The sequence below is a fragment of the Pteropus vampyrus genome, unplaced genomic scaffold, assembly GCF_000151845.1.
Source record: "Pteropus vampyrus isolate Shadow unplaced genomic scaffold, Pvam_2.0 Scaffold220, whole genome shotgun sequence".
Classification (NCBI taxonomy): domain Eukaryota; kingdom Metazoa; phylum Chordata; class Mammalia; order Chiroptera; family Pteropodidae; genus Pteropus; species Pteropus vampyrus.
In genome coordinates this window covers 1658193-1679698 of record NW_011889001.1, presented here as the reverse complement: position 1 = coordinate 1679698, position 21506 = coordinate 1658193, and the positions used below count along the sequence as shown (strand labels likewise).

Below are 21506 nucleotides of genomic sequence, written 5' to 3'. Positions count from 1 at the left end.
TTTGATCCAGCAATTCTTAATGTTTATTTCAATATTGATTGTTCTAATGCAAGCACTAGAAAGGTCACTCTAGTCAGTGACCTCATTATTTCTTGGCTTACTTAGATATAATTAACAATGAGTTTGTCATCATAGTGCTGTTGACTGTTAGGCACTGACAAATATTAATTACCATATATTTATATTTATATATTGCACCACATATTGTTATACCAGGTAGTATGCCAGGTTCTAAGAACAAAGAACACGTGGAAGAGATTCAGTCCTTGTTGCCATCAGGATTCTATAGATAGATATTAATCAAATAATTATAAATATATAAATCTAAACTGCCTTTAGTGCAATGAAGGTAAATTAGAGGATTTTATGAGAGTTTTAACATATCCCTTCATTTAGTCTACTTTTGTAAAGAAGAGATAGTTGAGCTTTGTCTGAAGTAGAGGGAAGGTTTGAAGGAAGACGGGATCCTGAAGGAAAGGCATGTGCAAAGACCCTGAGCAAGGACGAATCATGGTATGTTTGAGGAACTGAAGTAAAGCTGTTTTTTTTTAATTTTTATTTTTTTGAGGGTTGGGGATAGACAGTGGCATGAAATAAACTTTGTGAATAGGGTGGGGCTGTATGATACAGGAACCTGCTAAATCATATTAAAATTTTGAGTTTTTCTTCCTAAGAGCAGTAGGAAGCCACTGTAGGGTTTTAAGCATGGGAGAAGCCTAATATGACATACTTAGAAATTTGCTCTTAGTGCCCTATAGTGATTAGATTGGAAGAGGCAACAGTAGAAGCATGGAGACCTTTTATCCAGGCCAGAGATGATGACAACTTGAACTAAAGTGATTGCAGTAGAAAATGAGAGAGGAAGACAGAATTTAGAGAGTTTTAGGGAGCAAAGAAATCATTTTTATAAGATTTGATCTGATTCTTCCATTCTCTTAATTAATGTTCATTAGTCTTCCAAATGTGAACATTAGTCATTTAGAGGGTTTGTGTAGAGCAGTGGTTGAAGTTTGGATTTGTATACCCTTTGACACTCAGCATTCTACTCTGTCTATCCTAGAGAGAGATTTGTTGATGTGTAATAAGAGTTAATGTACAAGGACAGTTTTTCAGCTCTGTTTATAATAGTGCAAAACTAGAGGCAGTGTAAGTGCTCATTGGTAGGAAAGCAGTTAAATAAATTTCATAAATTATGTGCCCTATGTATTTGTACGGAAAATTCCTATTAGAAAATTTTTATACTGAAATATAGATATTGTTTTGTATTTTGAGAGAGATATATGTAAAAACATTTATGGAAAGTTATTGATGAAACTGTTCATGTTTTTCTGCAGATTGGGATTTAAAGTTAGGGTATGGTGAAATGAAATTCTTCCTTATATTCTTTTATCTTCTCTATTACTTGATATTAAGAAACAGAAATTTGTGTATCATATATTCTAATAAACATATATATACTAATTGGAGTGTATTAGTTATTTGCTGGTAAGAGCTGTCACCTTTTAAGCTAGCTACAGTTGGCAGAATTAGAAAACCGATTACATTTTTTGTCAGTGAACTCTTGTTTAAGGTTAAATTAGTTTCACTAATGGGTCACATACCATATGTTGGAACCAATTTATTCCTATAGTTGCCTAGAGATTTCCATGAGCATCAAAAGCACTAATGGATTCTTTTTACAAAAAAAAATACAAATTATAATATTTGCATTCTAGTATCCTTACATGGCAAAAGGGAATTCAGGTTTACCTTGATATCTAAGTGGACTGTGCCACTTTACTAAGTGTGCGTGACTGTGGACAAGATTATTGTGTTTTCAGATCTTTCGTTTCCTCATCTGTAAAATCAGGACAATAATATGTTTACTTAAAGGTTTTTATGTGTGTTTATTGTAGATAATATATATAAACTGGCACATAGTATATGCTAAGCATAGTCTAAACTGTAGTGAGGAAAAAAGCAATGTGATTTATTGTTCGTTAGTAGAGACGTGTAAGATCAATTAGATCCGGGATTGACAAACTACAGCAAGTGATTCAGATGCTTGCTTTTATAAATATTATTAGACAGCAGCCACGTCCATTCATTTATGTATTGTCTCTGGCTGCATTCATGCTATGGTGCCAGAGTTGACTAGTAGATAGAGAGATCTTAAGACCCCTAAGCCTAAAATATTTACTGTTTGACCCCTGAACTAGATCAACTTTATTTATAGTTTTAGATACTAGTTTACCTTTGAAAGTTTGCAAACAGGGAGATAAAACTACAAGAATGCTACTGGTAGCAGTGTATAAAATGGCTTAGACAGAGGAATTAATAGAAGCGGGGAGATTAGATTAATTCAGGGAGTGCCAATTTTGATAATAATCATGCAAAGAATGGGAGACAATTGTACTGAGGACACCTCAGGACTTGTTAGCTGACGGCACATGGAAAAGATTGATGTGATTTCTAATAATTTGGATAATAGTGATAGTAATAGATTTTACAACAATTTAAAGCACACACATGCATTAAATTAATAAATTGGTTAATTAGTGGTGTTGCCATGAGCAAAGAGCTAGAAATAAGTCAGTGTTAGACTTAATTTTACATGTATTTGGTGAATTTGAGGTAGCATTCAAAGAAGCATGTTATACATGCAGTTGAAAATCTTGACTTACATATGGACAGATCTAATGATAATGTATAGTTAATAATATAGAATTTAGTGAAGAAGTTCTTGTTCATACTACTGTACCATTTCAGTGCCATGCTAGAGCCAGCTTGTAGTGGCCTGGAGAGCTGAATATTAAATTTCCAAGATTTTTTGACCTGATTAAATATAACAATCATTATAAAAAGTTAAATTATACAAACTTAAATAAATTGTATTAAAAATAAAAGTAATAAATACTCAAAATTTGTCACTTCCTAATTATTTTACATATTATTTTCTGCTCATGAGGTTTTTATTTATACCTATTGTATCTCTATGATGGAAATACTTTGTAGTGGTATATTACTACTATTCATTACTTTCCAACTCTGGTGATGTCACTTTGGTAGTTTGAAATTGGCTGTGGTGGGAATGCTTACATTATGAAAATCAGCAAACATTGCAAATTGGAGTTCAATTTATTGTTTTGTCAGTGTCTATAGACTTAATAAGGTGATGGAGAAATCATTAACAATGCAGATTAAACTTCAAGATGTGTCAGGTCTATAGCCATTACATTATGATAGCATAATAATTGAGGAAATATGCTTCAGTATTTGAGAACTGTTCTCCAACTCAGTTAAGAAGTTGCTCACACCATTGAACAGTGAGTTAAGTTCCAACAAATGTCTTTGTCATTTTACTTGCAACCTATTCATTAAAATGAACAATGGTATCAAACATCTTTTATATAAAATTTTTTTTATTCATCAGTTGAAACCATAGGTTAACTATGGATACAAGATTTTGGCAAAATTATTAAAATCATTTTATGTATCACTAAAGTATATGAAATTTATAATAAAGATTGTTTTATTGTTTAAAATTGTGTGCCCTGCATCTTTTATCAGTAACATTTTTAATAACTTATGTGAATATATATTTTGAAGGGCCAGTTGTTAAACGTTTTTCAGCACACCGCTGACTTTAATGGTTTTATAAAATGAATGAATTTCTCCAAAACCTTCATCTTTTCATTTTAAAGAATTAGTCTTTTTCGGTTGTATTTTACATTTATATTTTGTATAACAGCTGTCATTTCCAGTCATTTCATTCTCTTTATTTCTCTCTTTGGGAGATTCATTATACTCAGTGTTATATAATATTAGACAAGGAAGAAAACATTTTCGATTTGCTAAAGTGGAAGTATAAGCCATTGCTAATTGGCTATATAACAGGAGGTAAGGAAAGTAGTGAAACAAAACTTCATTGTATTTATGAATTAATTTGTTCACTAAAATAATACATCACATTTTCTAGGGATTCAACTAATGAAACTACTGCTCATTCCGATGCTGGCAGCGAACTTGAAGAAACAGAGGTCAAAGGAAAAAGGAAAAGGGGTCGTCCTGGCCGGCCTCCAGTATGTATTATGCTTATCTTTTTTGTTCCTGTAATGGTTACCAAGTAAAGGGGCTTGATATGAGCTATTTGATAATGCTAGTACTGTTAATACTTTTTGTTATTTTAGTGACACATTAAAGATTTTTGGAAACTTGGCTTCATAAATTGGCTTGGCCGTGATCAGAAAAAGGATATCAATTACAATATCTTTCTTGCTCTTCCTACTTCTCTTGTAAGTAAATGGTGGTCCATGTGGAAGCATAGCGGTGATGAACATGGAATGAGGTTTAATTACAACGTCCCTGCTTTTTAGATGCAACTCTAATTTCTTAAGCGTGCACTTTGGTGGTGGTATTTTGGGATTTGGGCCTTTCTTAGAATATATTCACACTGATACATGCTTGAGAAGTTTAGAAGCGCTTTAAATATTCTTTGAGGGAAATCTTTACGTATTCTGAGGATACCAGTCATTTAAGGCAGCATAAGCTCTTAAAGACAATAGTATAAATGTGTCAAGGGGTTAAGGCTTGTACTATTCTGCACTCACTTTTATGATGTTAGTTGCTGTTAGCAATCTTTTTCTCTTTTATAAAAGTTCTTTTAAGGAATATTTCAGCCTCCTTTTATAGGAGGCATAATAATATAATGAACCCTCATGGAACCATTACCCAGCTAAAACAGTTAATCAAGTTATGGTCATTTTATCTCTACCCCTTCTTTCCTTCTCATGTTATTTTAAAGTCACCCTAGACATCATTCCATTTGTAAATATTTCATAATGTATTTCTAAAAATAAGGGCTTTTTCTTTTATAAAAATCATCCTAATATCATTATTATATCCCACAGTAACTATTTTATTAATATCACCAAATAACCAATTGGCTTGAATCATGAAGCAAATAGGATCTACCTATTGTAATTGATGGTTATGTTATTTAACAGTTATTATATGTATGTCCTTTTAGTGACTTAAGGCTTTTTTAATCTTATTGCTGTTCCATCAGTATTTATGTTTGTCACAAATTTTAATTAGCTTCAGTGAAACTTCATACCCTTTAATTTTCCAGGACAATCTTTATATAAAAAAAAAAGGATAGAAGGATGACTTCTATAATTTTCTCTAACACTTGCCTTTATCCTTCACCTCTATTTAAAAGGAAAATAATTATGGATGAAAAGACATGCATTATAATCACTCTTTATAATAGTTCTTAATTTTGTAGAATTATTTGGTGGCAATATTTCTTAAAAAAAATTAGGAAAAGGGAGAGTCTTACATTTAGAAGCTGGAGATGATTCTAGTTCACCTTACTACTATACAATTTTCCTGAGACTATAGGAAAATTACATTGCTTTCTCTGGTATTCATGGGTTATAGATGTAAAATTGGAAATAAGACTGAACTTGCTTGAAGATGAGAGAATAAATTGCCTGTATGATTGCTTTCTCGAATATGTTCTCCATTTGAAATTCTTCACTTACAAGATGAAGATTAAATGCTGTCTGCTTTAAGAAAGTCTTTGTGTCTATTCATTTATACTTTAAGAATCGAAAAAATGTTGACCATGATAGGAAAGTAGCATTCTAGAGACTCGTGTTAGTTAGACTTTAGTTCATATTTTCACACTCATTAATTCCCATGGCTATCTAAACTTCTGCCTGACCCAGGCCCATGTTTTGATTTTGGAAACAGTACCACTTTCTGAGTTTCTTCTGCTCTGGGCTTTACACTGAGCTGATGCTTTTTATGTCACTTAATGGTCACACCAGTACTATGAAATAGGTCTTCTATGCAGTTTACAGAGTAGAAAACAAAAATAGAAAGTGGTAATTTACGTATGGTAATTAGCCACAGGCTTATTGTTGTAGTTATCCATAATAGTAAAAGATCCTAAATCCCAAACTGTTTGTCTTAAGTATACTAAAATGAGGGGGTGGCTCCATAGTGTAGTGGTTAGCACATTGGCTTTACATGCAGAAGGTACTGGGTTCGCGCCCCAGGTGGAGCCACGGATCATACCATCGGTGCACCAGACCCCTTGAGTGTCCAGATCCCCCAAGTGCACCGGGGGCACCAGGCCCTGGGTGCACACTGTGAGCATGTGGGAGGAGACGCCCCGCCTTCAGAGATCCAGTTCTTAAGGGGAAACAGCAACATCCACAGGTCAGGGGTGGAAGTGGGGGGAGGGGGATTAAAGAGGAGGGAAAAAAGAATACTAAAATGAGAAGTATAATTGTCAGAATGACAGATTTGAGTTGTGCCTCAATACCTGTTCTGAAGATTGTTCAGACATTTTCTATCAACTGGTTCCATTTTGAACAATCCCAAGTTTTGATTGACATACTCTTTGTTTAGCTATTTTAATACTGTTCATGCTTTTTAAGAGGACTTCATGGATCTCTTAAGAGGTTTTATTCATTTATTACGTCATATGAAAACAAATGATGTAAGGATTTTCTGTTATGGGTAGTATTATTTTCCTTATTTCTAAGCACTTAGAGGGCACTTCATTCAGTGTTTCTTTTTGGTGAACCATTACTAAAGAGACTTTTTTCTCATCAAACCATCCTAATTTTTTAGTTATCGTAATTCATAGGTATTATTATTGTAGCTCTCTAACCAAATAATTAATGCTCTCTAAATAAATGCTACATGTAGCATCATGTTTATGCTGACCTTGTGATTGCATTAACAAATAACGGACATCATTTTTTTGTCTGCACACTCTCTTAGTGATTACATCCAATCTCATGACTTTAAATACCATCCCTGAGCTTATGTCACTGAGATTTATATCTCCAACCTGGACTCCAGATTCATTATCCAGTTGTCCATTGAGCATCTTCTTTTAGATATTTAATGGGCCAAAGATGTTTTAAAAACCACTCAGACTGCAACTTATCCTATACAGAGTTTTGGGATAGAGTGATTTTGGATAGTTAATTTTCCTACACAGCAGTGCGAACTTTTACTTAAAATAGTTTACCAGAAGTGTAGATATACATTTAAACTAAGTAGCATATAATTGTAGTAAAGCATTTTGTCTTAAAGAGTAATCTAAACTCCGACATTAGATTATAATATTTTCACTAAGAAGCAGTGAAGAGTGTATATTTTTCTAACTTTATGAAGATATTTTCCATAAAATTCGTTACATAATATGTTGAGGCAGGCTTTGTTTCAAGTAGTTTTGTTTTCCTACAGATATTTATTAACGTCTGTTTTTTCTCCACTTTCCCTTGAATTAGCTGCAGCAATGAACACATGACGCTAGTGTCTGTATTACTAAATCTGTGGGTCATAGAAATCTCACTTACACTATTGTTTATGAGTGTTCCTCCTCTACCGCTAATTGATAAAATTGTATTAGAATGTTGAAAAATACATCTTAAATACTATTAAGTTCTTTGAAAGCAATATGTTATACCACATGGAAGGATCAACTTTTTTATATGTCTGGTACCTAGTAACTGCATGATGCATGAAGAAATAAAAGTTGTGTTGAATGAGCAGGAAAATAATCTGTTTTTCTAATAGTATATGTTCTGTAGATTGAATCGATTTGAGTTTGTTTGCTTATGAATAGATTTAGTATGCATATCTGGCAGTAATAGGTTTCACTTGGGTTTTAAGCATGAATTCTGAAAGGTAGAATAAGTGAGACTCTATGAGACAAGACATAGAAACTAGACATAACCACGAAGTTGAGGCAGCTATTCAGGAAGAAATCCACTTGATATTAGTGGAAGAAAGATGTTATAGGTGGGTAGTAGTTGGGGTAGATGGAGTAACCTGATCTTGTTCCACCAGGGAGACTTTGTCTTTAGGATCAGTAAGCAGTTAATGATCTGTGCTGAACTAGATCTATGCTAGAGTTAGTGTGGATGTGGTCTCGTGGCCTGTTGTGGGGGTCCGACCTAATGGCTTGGGATTCAAGAATAGGACTTCAGTCCCTGGGGTAAACCGATAATGGTAGGACAGGACTCTAGTTCAGGAGGAACCGGGTTACTGGCTAGATTACTAAAGCATTATTAATCTGCAAATTAAGGCAAACATTCATTTCCTAAGATGACTTACTCTCAGAACTGGACGAATCAAGCAAGTTTGACATGGAACATCATCCATTTCTTTAATTTGAGAGTACCTTGGATCCTTGTCCAGAAATGGGACTATATCTACAGGAGGCTTGACCTTTGTGGCCATAAAATTGTACAGAAGGGAGCCTGGCAAGTCACAAGTAATTAAAGGATTATATATGTATATTATTACCTTTTGAAATAACTGTCACACTTCTTAATTTTTAAATCCCCTCTACATCCCTGCATACCGGTATCCTCCACCCATAGCCCCAAACAAACATGTGATTTTAGTGGGATAAGTATAGCCCTATGTCTTGAGAGAGAAATTATTCTCAGGACTGCAAAATTATATCTCTTGGGTATAAGCTAAAGATTAAGTGTATCTTGTTATACTGTGATCTTACCTCTTCCTTACTCTTTTTTTTTTTTTAATTTTTATTTTTTTTTATTAGGGACACTCTTTCTGAACATCAGTTTTTCTTGTCTTTCTGCATCTTGACTACATATTATCATCTGAATCTGTACTAGGAAAATCACTCTTCTGATAATGGGGATAAAATATGGATAGACCCTAGATAAAATCAAATGGATTTTTATGTTTTTATTTTTCTTTTTTGCCCAGTTTACAACCAAAGCTAAAAGGCTCACAGGTATGAGAATTATGTTTTATTTCTCCTTTATACACACAAACATTCCTATACAGACAGTTTTTTGTTGTAGTATTATTTGTAATAGTAAAAGATTCAAAACAAAATAAATATCTACCATCAAGTTAATCTCTAAATAAATTAATGTACGAATGTACATTTATTAATATACAGATGTGTAGTGCAGCACTGCAGCTTTCAGCAAAGAATCAAGACATTCTCTAGATCTTGTTTATAGATTGACTACAAAATATGTTGATAGTGAAAATGGAATGGTGCAGAACTGTGCATAAGTAACATGAAATATGATAGATACATGGAAATATAAATGCATTTGGGTTTTCTTCTCCAAAATTTATTTATTCTGGTGAAATAGACATAAAATTTAACTAACTTAACCATATTTAAGTGTACAATTCAATGGTATTAAATACATTCATAATGTTGTATAATCATCACCACCATCTGTCTTCATCTTTTAGTACTGAAGTTCTCTACCCATTAAACAATAACTCACCATTTCTTACTGCCCCCAGACTCTGGTAACTACCACTCTACTTTCTGTCTTTATGATTTTGACTAAGTACCTTGTGTAAGAGGAGTCATATGGTATATGTCAGCTGATGGACACTTGGGTTGCATCCAAGTGTTAGCTACTGTCGGTAATGTTTCTATGAAAATGGATGTACATACATCTTTTTAAGACCTGCTTTCATTTCTTTTGGGTATACCCAGATATATAATTGTTTAGTTACCGTATCATTGGTAATTCAGTTTTTAATATTATGATGAAATGCCATACTGTTATCCACAACGGGTGTACCATTTTATGTTCCCATCAACAGTGCACGACTTTCAGTTTCTCCAAATCCTCACAAAGACTTCTTTTCTCTTTTTCTGATCGTAGCCATCCACCAAGACTTGTTTTCTCTCTCCCTGTCATTCTCCCTCATTCCTTCTCATTCTTCCCTCTTTTCCCTTCTTTGTGTCCTCCCCCTTGTCCCTCCCTTTACCCTCATAGCCATCATAATAGGTGTGAGGTGGCATCTCTTTGTAGTTTTAATTTGCATTTCTCTATTGATTAGTGAGTATCACTAAATATTAAGCATCTGTGCATGTGCTTATTGGCCATTTGCCTATCTTTGGAGAAATGTGTTTCAACTCTTTTACCCATTTTCCAGTCTCGTTTGTTTAATTGTTAACTTTTAGGAGTTCTGTATGTATTCTTGCTGTTGATCCCTTACCAGATATGTGATTTGCAAATATATTCTCCCATTCTCTGGGTTACCTTTTTACCCTTTTCCCATTTAATGATCTCGGCACCCTGGTCAAAAATTACTTAAGCATATATACGAGGGTTCTATTCCATTGGTGTGTATGTTTGCCTGTATGTTAGTACCACATTGTTTTGATCGTTGTAACTTTGTAATAAGTTTTGAAATCAGGAAGTGTGCATCCTCCAGCATTATTCTTATTCAACGTTATTTTGACTATTTGCAGTCCTTTGAGATTCCCTATGAATTTTAGAATGGGTTTTTCTATTTCTGCAAAAAAAGTCATTGGGATTTTGTTAGAGGTTACATTGAATCTGTTGATCACTTTGGGTGGTATTGACCTCTTAATGATATTATGCCTTCCAATTCATGTACATATGATGAGTTTCCATTTATTTATATCTTCAATTTTTTTCATATACATTTGCTTTTATTATGTGTTTAAATGTCTCTGGAAGGACATAGAGGAATGAATAATATTGGTTGCCTCTTAGGAAAGAAGATTGTGGCTTGAGGACAGTGATGGGCAAGTTTCATTGTATAACTTTGATCACCCTTGAATTTTGAGCCATGTGAATATATTTCCTATTTAGTAAAAAAAAAAAATCACGTTTCCCCCTCCCTTCTTCATACACAAACGCATGCATGCATATATACATGCGTACATGCGCATGCTGCTGGGAACATGCCTATTACTCCAAAGAATGAGCACAGAAACAAGACTTGCTAGGAAGAGCCAGGATTTAGAGTTCAGCTAAACAAAATGAATGTGTGAAATGATATTGTCAGGGAACTTTAAATTGATCAGTATAGCAGGATTGTGGCCTGTAAAGATGAACCTGGTGTGATGGATGACTGAACAAGTAATAATTGATAGCCTTACTTGCCATGCTGAGGAGTTCAGACTTTAACTTGATGGTTATGAGGGTCTTTTAAAATCAGAGGTTAAATAAACAAGGAAATGGTGGGATTAGGTTTGTATTATAAAGATTACTGTGGTTAGAGTATGAAGATAGAGTGGCATTGTTCAGTAGAAATGTGATGTGAGCCATACCTGCAATTTCATATTGTCTAATAAATTGAAAGAAATGGGTGAAATTAACTTTAATAATATAATCTGTTTAACATAATACGTCTAAAACATTTCACCATGCAATCAATATAAAATTATTGAGGCATTTTATATGCTGTTTTTTTCATATTAAATCTTTACAATCTTGTGGATAATTTATACTTACTGCACACCTCATTTTTGACTAGCCATATTTCAAGTGCTCAGTTATCAACATGAGGTTATTGGCTGCCATGTTGGACAGTGCAAATATAGAGAATTATTCAGGGTCCAGTCAGGAGACAAAATCCTCACCAATAATTTGAACAGAAAAATTTAATGTGAAGAATTATTATTAAAAAGTCATTTATAATTTGTCGTTCAGGAATTGCAAGTTAAGATAATGGATACCACTATAAACCTGTTAGAATGGTTGAAATCCAAAAACCTGACAGTACCAACTTCCTGGCAAGGATGTGAAGCAACAGGAACTCTCATTCCTTGCTGGTAGGAAGTGAAAATGATATAGCCATTTTGGAAGATAGCTTGGCAGTTTTGTACAAAGCTAAATGAACATAGTTTTACCATATAATTCAGTAATCGTCCTCCTAGGTGATCACACAACTGCTTTTTATGTCCACACAAAACCCTGCATGTGAATGCGTATAGCCACTTTATGCCTTATTGCCAAAAATGATGACTGAGCTTTTCATTATTAGGTAAATGCATGACAAAATGTGGCACAACCATACAATGGAATATTATTTCGAAATAAAAAGAAATTAGCTATTCAGCCACTAAAAGACGTGGATGAATTTCAAATGCTTATTGTTAAAGTGAAAAATGCCAGTCTGAAAAGACTGTGTACTGTATAATTTCAATTATATGACTGTCTATAAAAGACAAAACTGTAGAGATGATTTTTAAAAAATTTAGTGTTTGCCAAGGGGAAATAAGAGGTTTGAATGGGTGACACACTGGGATTTTTTAATGTGGTGAAATTCTTCTCTGTTATACTGGATTGTGCATACATGACTATGCATTTGTCAAAAACACATTGAACTTTATTTAAAAAGTGAATTTTATGAATACAGATTGCTAAAAAAAACATTTAGAAGGTTTGGGGATGCCAGTATGGAATGTAGAATGTGCCACAGCAATCTAATTCTATTGCAAATGTTTGAACCAATGTCACTGAAGTGGATGGGGTGGAGTTGTTCAGTGTATACTTGTTGCATGACTGGGTAAGAAATATTTGAGTACTTTAGTAAAGGGAGAAGTTGAATATGCCACATTCCTGAGTAATTTTATTGAAAAAGGTTTCTGAGGAAGTATTGAGGAGGGTATGAAGAAGGAAGTGTCAAGAGGGGACATGGTTAAAATGTTCAGCATTGGCATTGTTGTACAAAATGCTAAATTCTTTTTTAAATTTTATTTCCATGCCTTACATAAATTAACTTATACTTTGCTGTTTGCACCTCTTTAATCACTGAAAACAAATTGTGAAATTTCGTTGGTCAGAGATTATGCCTCTCGACTTTCTGTAGTAGTGTTAATTACCATTCCCAGGATCCAACATAATTTAGCTCATTCTGCATAAAGCAAAATATACTTGCATGTAATTAATTTTTTTTTCTTCATCTTTTTATTCAGTCTACAAATAAGAAACCTCGAAAATCTCCAGGAGAGAAGAGTAGAATTGAAGCTGGAGTTAGGGGAACAGGCCGTGGAAGGGCTAATGGACACCCTCAACAGAATGGCGAAGGGGAACCTGTCACATTATTTGAAGTGGTGAAACTGGGGAAAAGTGCAATGCAGGTAAACATTAAGTGTTTTTATTTTATTTATAAAGCAATATAGTCAACCTGTATGGAAGCTATTAGTGTATATATTTTCTATATACTTGTTGATTGTGTAATCATGAAATTTACTTTTAGAGGTTTTTCTTGTTTTGTAAAGAGTGTCAGGAAAGGCATTTTGTTTAATAGTAAGATACACTTTGTATTGTGCTCAGTAAAATGACTTGCGTATAATAATAGGAGCTGCTTAAAGAGAATTTTTTTGCCTTAATGATATATTTTTTTAGAATCTGAATTAATATAAGTAACATGTATATTAAAGAATGTTTGAAAGAAGAAAGGATATATAAAAGCATTCCTCACTAGTAAATCAGGAATAACCACAATTAATATTTCCTGTGTGTATGTGATCTTTATAACCTTTTCACTCTTTTCTTTCTCTTCATTTACTCGACAAATATCACTAACTATTCTGTAAGGGCACATTTTTATTGGCTTCATACGAATTAATTATAAAGGTAAACCATAATTATTTTACTAGTCCTTTAGTGTATTTTGACTTTATTTTAGTATTATGAAATTTATCCATTATTTGTGTTTACATCTCTCTAGATTTTTTTCATTTTAAAATAGTAGAGGTGAAATTACTTGGTTTAAATGTATTTAACTGTGTGATCCATAAATATGTTACTCTACAAAAAAATTATACTAGTTTATCTTTCACCAGAAGTTTTACTAGCATTTAGATATTTTATATTTAAGATTTTCCAATTACATAGGTGAAAATGGTATAATTTACATTCGATTACTAAGTTTGATAGTGTGTTAAATCTTTTTATTTAGTATTGCTCATTTTTAATACTTCATTTTCAGTTTGAGTTTGAAATTTATGATACAAGATTTACTTTTAGAACTAAAAGCAGACAACTTTTTTTAGTGTACTCTTTTTTTTTTTTTATCATATATTTTCTTTTGAATTCTTTAAGGGAGGTTAATGTTTACTGCTTTTTATGTATTGTTTCCAGATTGATGTGTTCAGGGGTTTGGAGCTTGCATGGGAAGGTAGGGAGATGGAGTAGTGAGATGATGCTAGATGGTAAAAGAAATATTGAATTCCCAGTTGTCCAAAGCAGTGGACGACTTGTAAATTATGTAAGTATAATTTAAAAATAGATTAAGTGTCCTTTAGCAATTAAACTTGATAATTTAATACATTTTAATAGAAAAATTAAAAAACTACAAATTTATTAATTTTTGAGATCTACTTAATTTTTTTCTACATTTAGATGGAAACAAACATAAGCAGAAAAATGAAGCCAGTTTATTTTTATGCAGAAATTTTTAAATTGCATCTCAGTATTTTGCATTTTTCATGTAAAACTTTATTTTATAAGATATTTGTTTTTGTAAAGATAATTTTAATGCATATTGTGTTAAAGCTCAATAGCAGCTTTTATTTTTTATGAACAAAATCTTTAACTATTCAGTATTTAATATGAACAAAATCTCATCATCTGTATTTGAAACAAAATAGCGAATAGTGTAAGCTTTTTCTTTTTTTCCACTGTGTTCTATATTCTTATTCAGATTAATCTTCCCTAATGCTGTTTTATACTGTCACTCTCTGCTTACATTCTTTTGGATCCATATTTTATAAAAGTGAAGATTGGTAGTAAGCACTCTGGTGCCTTTTATAATTTGGTTTTAAACCCATGTTTTCAACTTTTTCTCACTATTTCTCTATTGAAATCTGCCCTTAACATTTCCCACTTTGCTGTAATTATTTTTATTATTCATATTACATTTTATCCCTGATTATATTCAAATTAATCTATAAATCTAAACTACTGTGGTTTTCTTTTTTACTCAACATTCTATTGTGGGCATTTTTTCCTTATAAATTTATCTTATAATTTTTAATGTTTGTATATTATTCCCTAACATGGTTGGGCCATTCTTTATTTACCAGTTTTTATTTAGGTTGCTTTAAAGAGAAATAAGTATATTTAATATAATTATTTAGGAATAGTTTTGTTCTATTAAAAATAGTACTTTGAACATCCTTATGTGTCCATCTGAAATGTACATGTGGCAGTGTTTTTGTAACATAAATTCCTAAAAATGGCTGCTGAACAAAAGGTAATGCACTTTTAAAAAATTGGTAAGGGTTTTGTTTTGAAGGTATGGCACACTACTTTTACTATTTATTACGTCCTTCAAATGTGAAGTAATAATAGATAAAATAATAAAAAGAAAATACAAACAGACATGAATTTAGAAATGAAATGTTTCTTTGGTGTATATAAAAGAAATACTACAAAGTGATAAACAGGATTGGGCTTAGGGTAGAGGAGCAGATACTTGTAGCCAAGAGTTTGGCTATTATGTGTTAAAAGACTAAAAGTGCTTCGTGAGGACTAGAAGGATAATGTCAGGCTTACTACACAAAGTCAGAGTGTAATATAAGATTCCATATTTGTAAAGGAGACTGAAGAAAGCTGCTGATAACTGCTGTATAGGCTAAGACTTATGTTTAGCATTATATCTCAGCTTACTCTTGAGATTCCTAGTTTATGCTTATCATATATTAGTTATTAATAAAGATTCCTTTAGTACTCAAGAGGGCCCTAGTTTAGATAGTAGCTTATATTAAAACTTCACTTATTGGAAATCAAAGGCTGTGGAAGGGAAAAGACAGACCTATTCCTTTTAACAAGGATCTGAATTGAAATGTCTACTTACTTGGTTGGTGACTGGGTCTATAAAAATCCTCAGTATTGTCTTAGAGCAAGAAGTTCTAAGTCCACATTATATCATCTAGTTCTGCAGTAGAGTGATTAGAATGAGCAGAGGTAATCACAAAAACATTAGATAGAGAAGGGTGAATAGTAAAAGAAATAAATATATTTAAGATGCTGGAGAGATAAAAGAAAAAGTTTTATCTAATTAAAAAAAGACAATAAACTTATTAGTAAATTGTTTTACTGAGAGGAAAAAGACTACATTAGATGTCATAAAAGGGAGAATTCAGAAATTGGCATTCATTAGAATGTAGCCCAGAGAAATAAAAAAGCGTTCCCAAATATGCCAGGGGAAGAAATCAGAGGGAAGAGAATATGTTCAGGGACACTTTTTTGAAGACATAATTTTAGAAATTTCCAGACATATTTTCTCAGATGCAGAGTTCTCAGGAGTGAACAAGATAAATGAAAATAATTACATAGCTATTAATAGTATAGTGTAACTCCAGAATATTGAGGATTAAAAGAAAATCTTGAAATAGTTCATCAAGGAATTCCTCACCCAGTTCTCTTACTACAATGCAGGTAATGTCGAAATACACAAAATAAATTCTCGTTGTAAATTACATTATTGTCACAAGTGTGGAAAGGCAGTTTAAAATAATTTATGTGATAAAGAGGAAATGTACAGAGTTGATATATGAATGTTAGTGAAAATATTGCGGCTAGCTAAAGTACTACTGGGATAAATATACAGTCTTAAATATATTACTATTAGCAAAAGCAGTAGAAACTAGGAAAACAGCAATCCTAAAGTACTTAGGAAGAAAGGAATAATAAAGTAGAAATGGAAATTAAATAGAAAAATAAATGGTAGAGAAGGTTAACTAAATAAAAATATTAGCAATTTGAGTTCAATATATTTTTAAGTCCTAGATAGATGGTTTATTTTATGAATGCCAGGATGGATCAATATTAGAAAATCTTTGACTATAATATACCAACTAATTATGTTGTAGGGGGAACAAACTACCCTAATCTGAATTGATGTGGAATATTTAGTAGAAATCATTTTCTAACATATAACTGTTATTAATGATGAATAATAACTCTTGATGAATTGGGAACAAGAGTGAAGTTACTTAGCTTGGTAAAGTTTATCTTCCAAAAACCTGTAGCTCACATCAATACGATTTTTAACAGAGAGACTTAGATGTCTTCCCAGGACCAAGCAGTAGAGTATTGACAACTATTCGATACTCATTATAAAATACAATGAGAAATAACAATTTTAACAATTGAAAAGGAAGATACAAAATTTCCATATTTGCAAAATATACAATTGTCTATGCTGAAATGTCAAGACTGTTAGAACTAATGAGAGTGTTCAGCAAAATTTCTAGAGAGAAAATGAACATTTAAAAAATCAGTAGCCTTCTGTATTGCAGTAATAACCAATTAGAACAGGGATCCCCAACTCCCAGGCTGTGACCGGTACTGGTCCATGGCCTGTTAGCAACTGGGCGGCACAGCAGGAGGTGAGCGGTGGGCAAGCTTTATCTGTATTTGCAGCCACTCCCCAGTTTTAATATCACCACCTCAGCTCCACTTCAGATCATCAGGCGTTAGATTCTCATAGGAACACCCGTCCCTGGTTCCCGAAAGGTGGAGACTGCTGAATTAGAATGTGTAATAGGAAACAAGAACTTATTTAATAAAGTACTCAGGAAAAATGATTAAAATTTTGGGTGGAACAGGATAAAATACTGTTTCATACTCATATTGAGTAACATAAAAATAGCCGGAAGATACTAAGGGTCAGTAAGACTGTAGCAAGTAGCAACCAGTGGAAGTACAAATGTGTATAATCCCTTTGGAGGAAGATTTGACAGTATCAAGAAAAGTCGAATGACCTATTTATTTTTTATTTATTCAGTATTTAATGAGTGCCTGCTTTGTGGGAGCCACTTTTTTTCCTTTTTCTTCTGAGAATACTTTGAAGAAATGCAATTCAGTTCCTGGATGTAACCTCTAGAGAAATTTCTGTGTATGTTTATAAAAGAGGCAAATACAGGCATTTATATTGTTCCAATTGCTGTTTTTGGAATAGCAAAAAAAAAAAAGGTAAAAAAATTCTAAATGCCTATGGGTACAAACAGGACAATTGATAAATAAAATGTAGTATATTCAAACACTTAAAATCTCTGTAGCAGTTAAAATGAATGAATTAGAGCTCTAGGTACCATTATGGATAAATTTCAGAAATGCATTTTAGAGGACAAAGCAAGCTACAGAATGATACGTAATATATTGTACTACTTATGTAAAGTATAAACACATACGTAAGATTACTTAACATTAAGTTTATAAAGTTGATTACTTGCTGAGAAGATAAGGAAAAGAAAATGGGACCAGACAATTGTGCGGGGAGTGCTACAGCTGTAACTGAAAAGAAAGCAAAAAGAAACAAATATGACTGTCAAATATTAAGTTAGTTGACACTGGATGACCTATACCTTCTTGTCTACCTTGTTTATTTATTATTAAAAAAAAAAAAAAAAAGTGTTTCTGAAGTGCTTCCCAAAAGGAGGGCTTCTGTATTCAATATTTGGAAAATGACCATATCCCTTCTCCTTTGGAGACATGTGAAATGTGAAGCTTTGATTAGATTTGTATTAAAAAAACTTTTGTTTGTCTAGCATTCTGTAAACCCTTGATTTTTACAATTATTTATAACCATTCTGTCTTTTAATCTTCTCTCCTTATCAGAATTGTAAAGAATAAGTTTCACTAGCGAAATAGGTACTTATTATGCACGCATCTCTTATAATCAGAGGCTGTGCTAGATAGTTATTGAATGTACAGAAATAAAACCATAGTTCTGCCCTCCTGGAATATAGTGTTATAGGAAACATATTATAGAACATTTTAGTAACATATACACAGGGTAGATTGAAAACACCGAATTCACTTAGGCTTCTCTAGAGGATAGGGTCATTGAAGGCTTGCATGAAAAGGTAAAACTTAAACTAGACTTGAAAGATGAGGAGAGTTAGCTAGGCAGCAGCAGAAGGCATTTCTTATATAGTAGAAACAGGACATGCAAAGATGAAATCTGTATCCCACCATAGAGGGCATAAGATATTCTAATAAAGATAGAGGTAAGAGAGAGGCTATGTTCCGAACATTGAATGTTTTGACTTTTTGTGAAATTTGTGGCATTTTAGAAAAAAATGACTTGATCATATTAGCGTTTTTAAAAATACTGTTCTAAAAGCAGTTTAGATGATGACTTGTGGTGTAAAGCTAGACTCAGAAAGACCAATTGGGAGACTTTTTTTTTTCTGATCCAGTTGGCAAGTAATGAAAGTTTGAATTTGTAGTGGGTCCTTGACAGATTCTACAAATATTAAGGCTATGGAATGATTCTGAAAGTTGAGAAAGAGGAAGGAATCTAAGATTCCTAGTTGTTTGACTTGATAGTGTTCACTGAGACAATTTGCAGGAGTATAAGTATTGGAGGATGAGTATGGAAATAGTTTGATTTAGACATTTTGACTTTTAATTGCATGGCACTGAACACATGTTGAATTTAGGAACATTCAGGGTATTTACCTAACCTAACTGTTATTTGTTGTTTTAGTAATTAGGAGTTAGTAAGCATTTAACTTAATTTTTATAATCCACTGGCATTTGCATTTTGTATCCCCAGATGTCAACTTAAAAAGTTGGACTATAGTTTACTCATACAACAAAAATTCATTGAGAGCTGATTATAGGGGTTAGACACGAGAGATACAATATAAACTAAACTTACCTGATCCTTGCCTCATGGGCTTACATATCATAAAAGGGAAAAGAAATCCTCTATACTAATAATAAAATCTGTTAATATATCATTACAAACTGTTGATTAATGCCAAGAATACTCTCTTTGTTCTTAGTGTACTGATAACAATAACTTGGATGAATAAAGTGGAATAAGCCTGTAAATGAAGTATACTTAATGATACAATTTTGTCTTCAGTTTGCTTTTGGCAGGTGACTCTGATGGTTAAACCGATTTTGTACGTTTAAGTTTGATTGGGAAAGATATAGGTGTCTTAGGGCAGCAGTTCCCAACCTTTTTGACACCAGTAACTGGTGCTCCTAATGAGAATCTAAGGTCTGGTGATCTGAGGTGGAGCTGAGGCAGTGATGCTAGTGCTGGGGAGCTGCTGCAAATACAGGTGAAGCTTCACTGGCTCACTCACCACTCACCTCCTGCTTTGCAGCCCTGTTCCTAACAGGCCACGAAACGGTACCTGTCCACTGCCCAGAGATTGGGGACCCCTGTCTTAGGAGATAGTCTGTGATGAATCAATCATTCTCTCTCTCTTAGGGAGGAAGCATTGTTCTGATGTAAAAGAAAACTATAAACTTTTTATAGACATTGATCTAGTGTAGTCTCCAAGTAACAAGTGGATTTAATGACAAACCTCAGTATGTCAAATGCATAGGAATTCTCCCCCATGATTTAGCTTGGCAGGTTTTACGCTATGTCTACACCAAAGGAAGTGAAAAAAGCACCTATGAGCTTATTAAAATCTCACCTGTTAACTTGTGTAAACTGACAGACTGTACAGGAATTGTGTGTATTTCTGAGTCATTAATAGAGTGGATAAAACTATATGTAATAATTTTTGAATTTCTGAACGTTCATTGAAAAGTTTATAACTTTCAGAAGTATTAAAATGGCTGAAGAAAGTCTAAGAAGTGTAATTATAAAAGGAATGGTAACGAGACTTTAGAGGGGAGAACAAATATGTAGTCATGAACTGCATGATGATATTTTGATCAGTGATGGACAGCATATATCATGGTGGTCCCATCAGATGATAATGGAGCAGAAAAATTTTTATCTCCTAGTGACATAGCTGCCATAATATCATAGCGCATTACTCATGTGTTCGTGGTGATTCTGATGTAAACAAACCTACTGTGCTGCCAGTCGTATAAAAGTATAGCACATAAAATTACAGTTGTAGGCTATACCATCTAGGTTTATGTAAGTGCACTTTATGATGTTCACACAATAACAAAATCGCCTAATGAGGCATTTCTCAGAACATATCCTTGTGGTTAAGTGGCACATGACTATAGTATTGAGTGAAATGAAACTTTAACAAAGATGACCAGAAAATACTGAAGGAAGGAAATACTGCAATAAAAATGAGTAGAACCTTAAAGAACTAAGCAAATATAAGTACTTGAATAGAATCAATCAATATATGAGTAATACAAGAACTATATGTTTATAGCTGCTATCATTACAGCGTAAGATATTGGATATAGGATTTAATAAAATATTAAAACATTCTGATTTTTTAGCATAATAAAATTTTTTAAAATTAAAATATAGTTAATATATAAATATTAGTTTCAAGTGTACAGCATAATTATTCAACATTTATGTATCTGATGAAGTGATCACAAATCTGACACTGTACAAGATTATTACCATATTATTTACTATATTTCCTATGCTGTACATTACATCCTCATCACTTACTGATTTTATAACTGGAAATTTACCTCTTAGTCCCCTTCACTTTTTTTACCCTTACCCTCTGACAGCCATCACTTTGTTCTTTATGTCTATGAGTCTGTTTCTGTTTTGTTTTATTTGTTCATTTGTTTTGTTATATTCCACATATGAGTGAGATTATATGATATTCTTCTTTGTTTGACTTATTTCACGTAGCATAATAACCTAGGTTTATCCATGTTGTCACAAATAGCAATACTTCATTTTTTTATGGCTGAGTAATATTCTATGTGTGTGTGTGTACACACGCACACACACCCTCCCCACCCCCCCATCTTCTTTAT

At 32.8% G+C, this 21506-nt stretch overlaps 1 protein-coding gene across 1 annotated transcript in view; it reads left to right on the top strand.

Annotated features, from left to right (window-relative positions):
• STAG1 (stromal antigen 1) overlaps positions 1-21506 on the top strand; it is a 335236-nt gene that overhangs the window by 98495 nt on the left and 215235 nt on the right. The window contains exons 3-4 of the mRNA XM_023538374.1: positions 3959-4061; positions 12749-12913. Coding sequence (XP_023394142.1) covers positions 3959-4061; positions 12749-12913 — 268 coding nt within the window. The remainder of the gene's footprint in view (positions 1-3958; positions 4062-12748; positions 12914-21506) is intronic.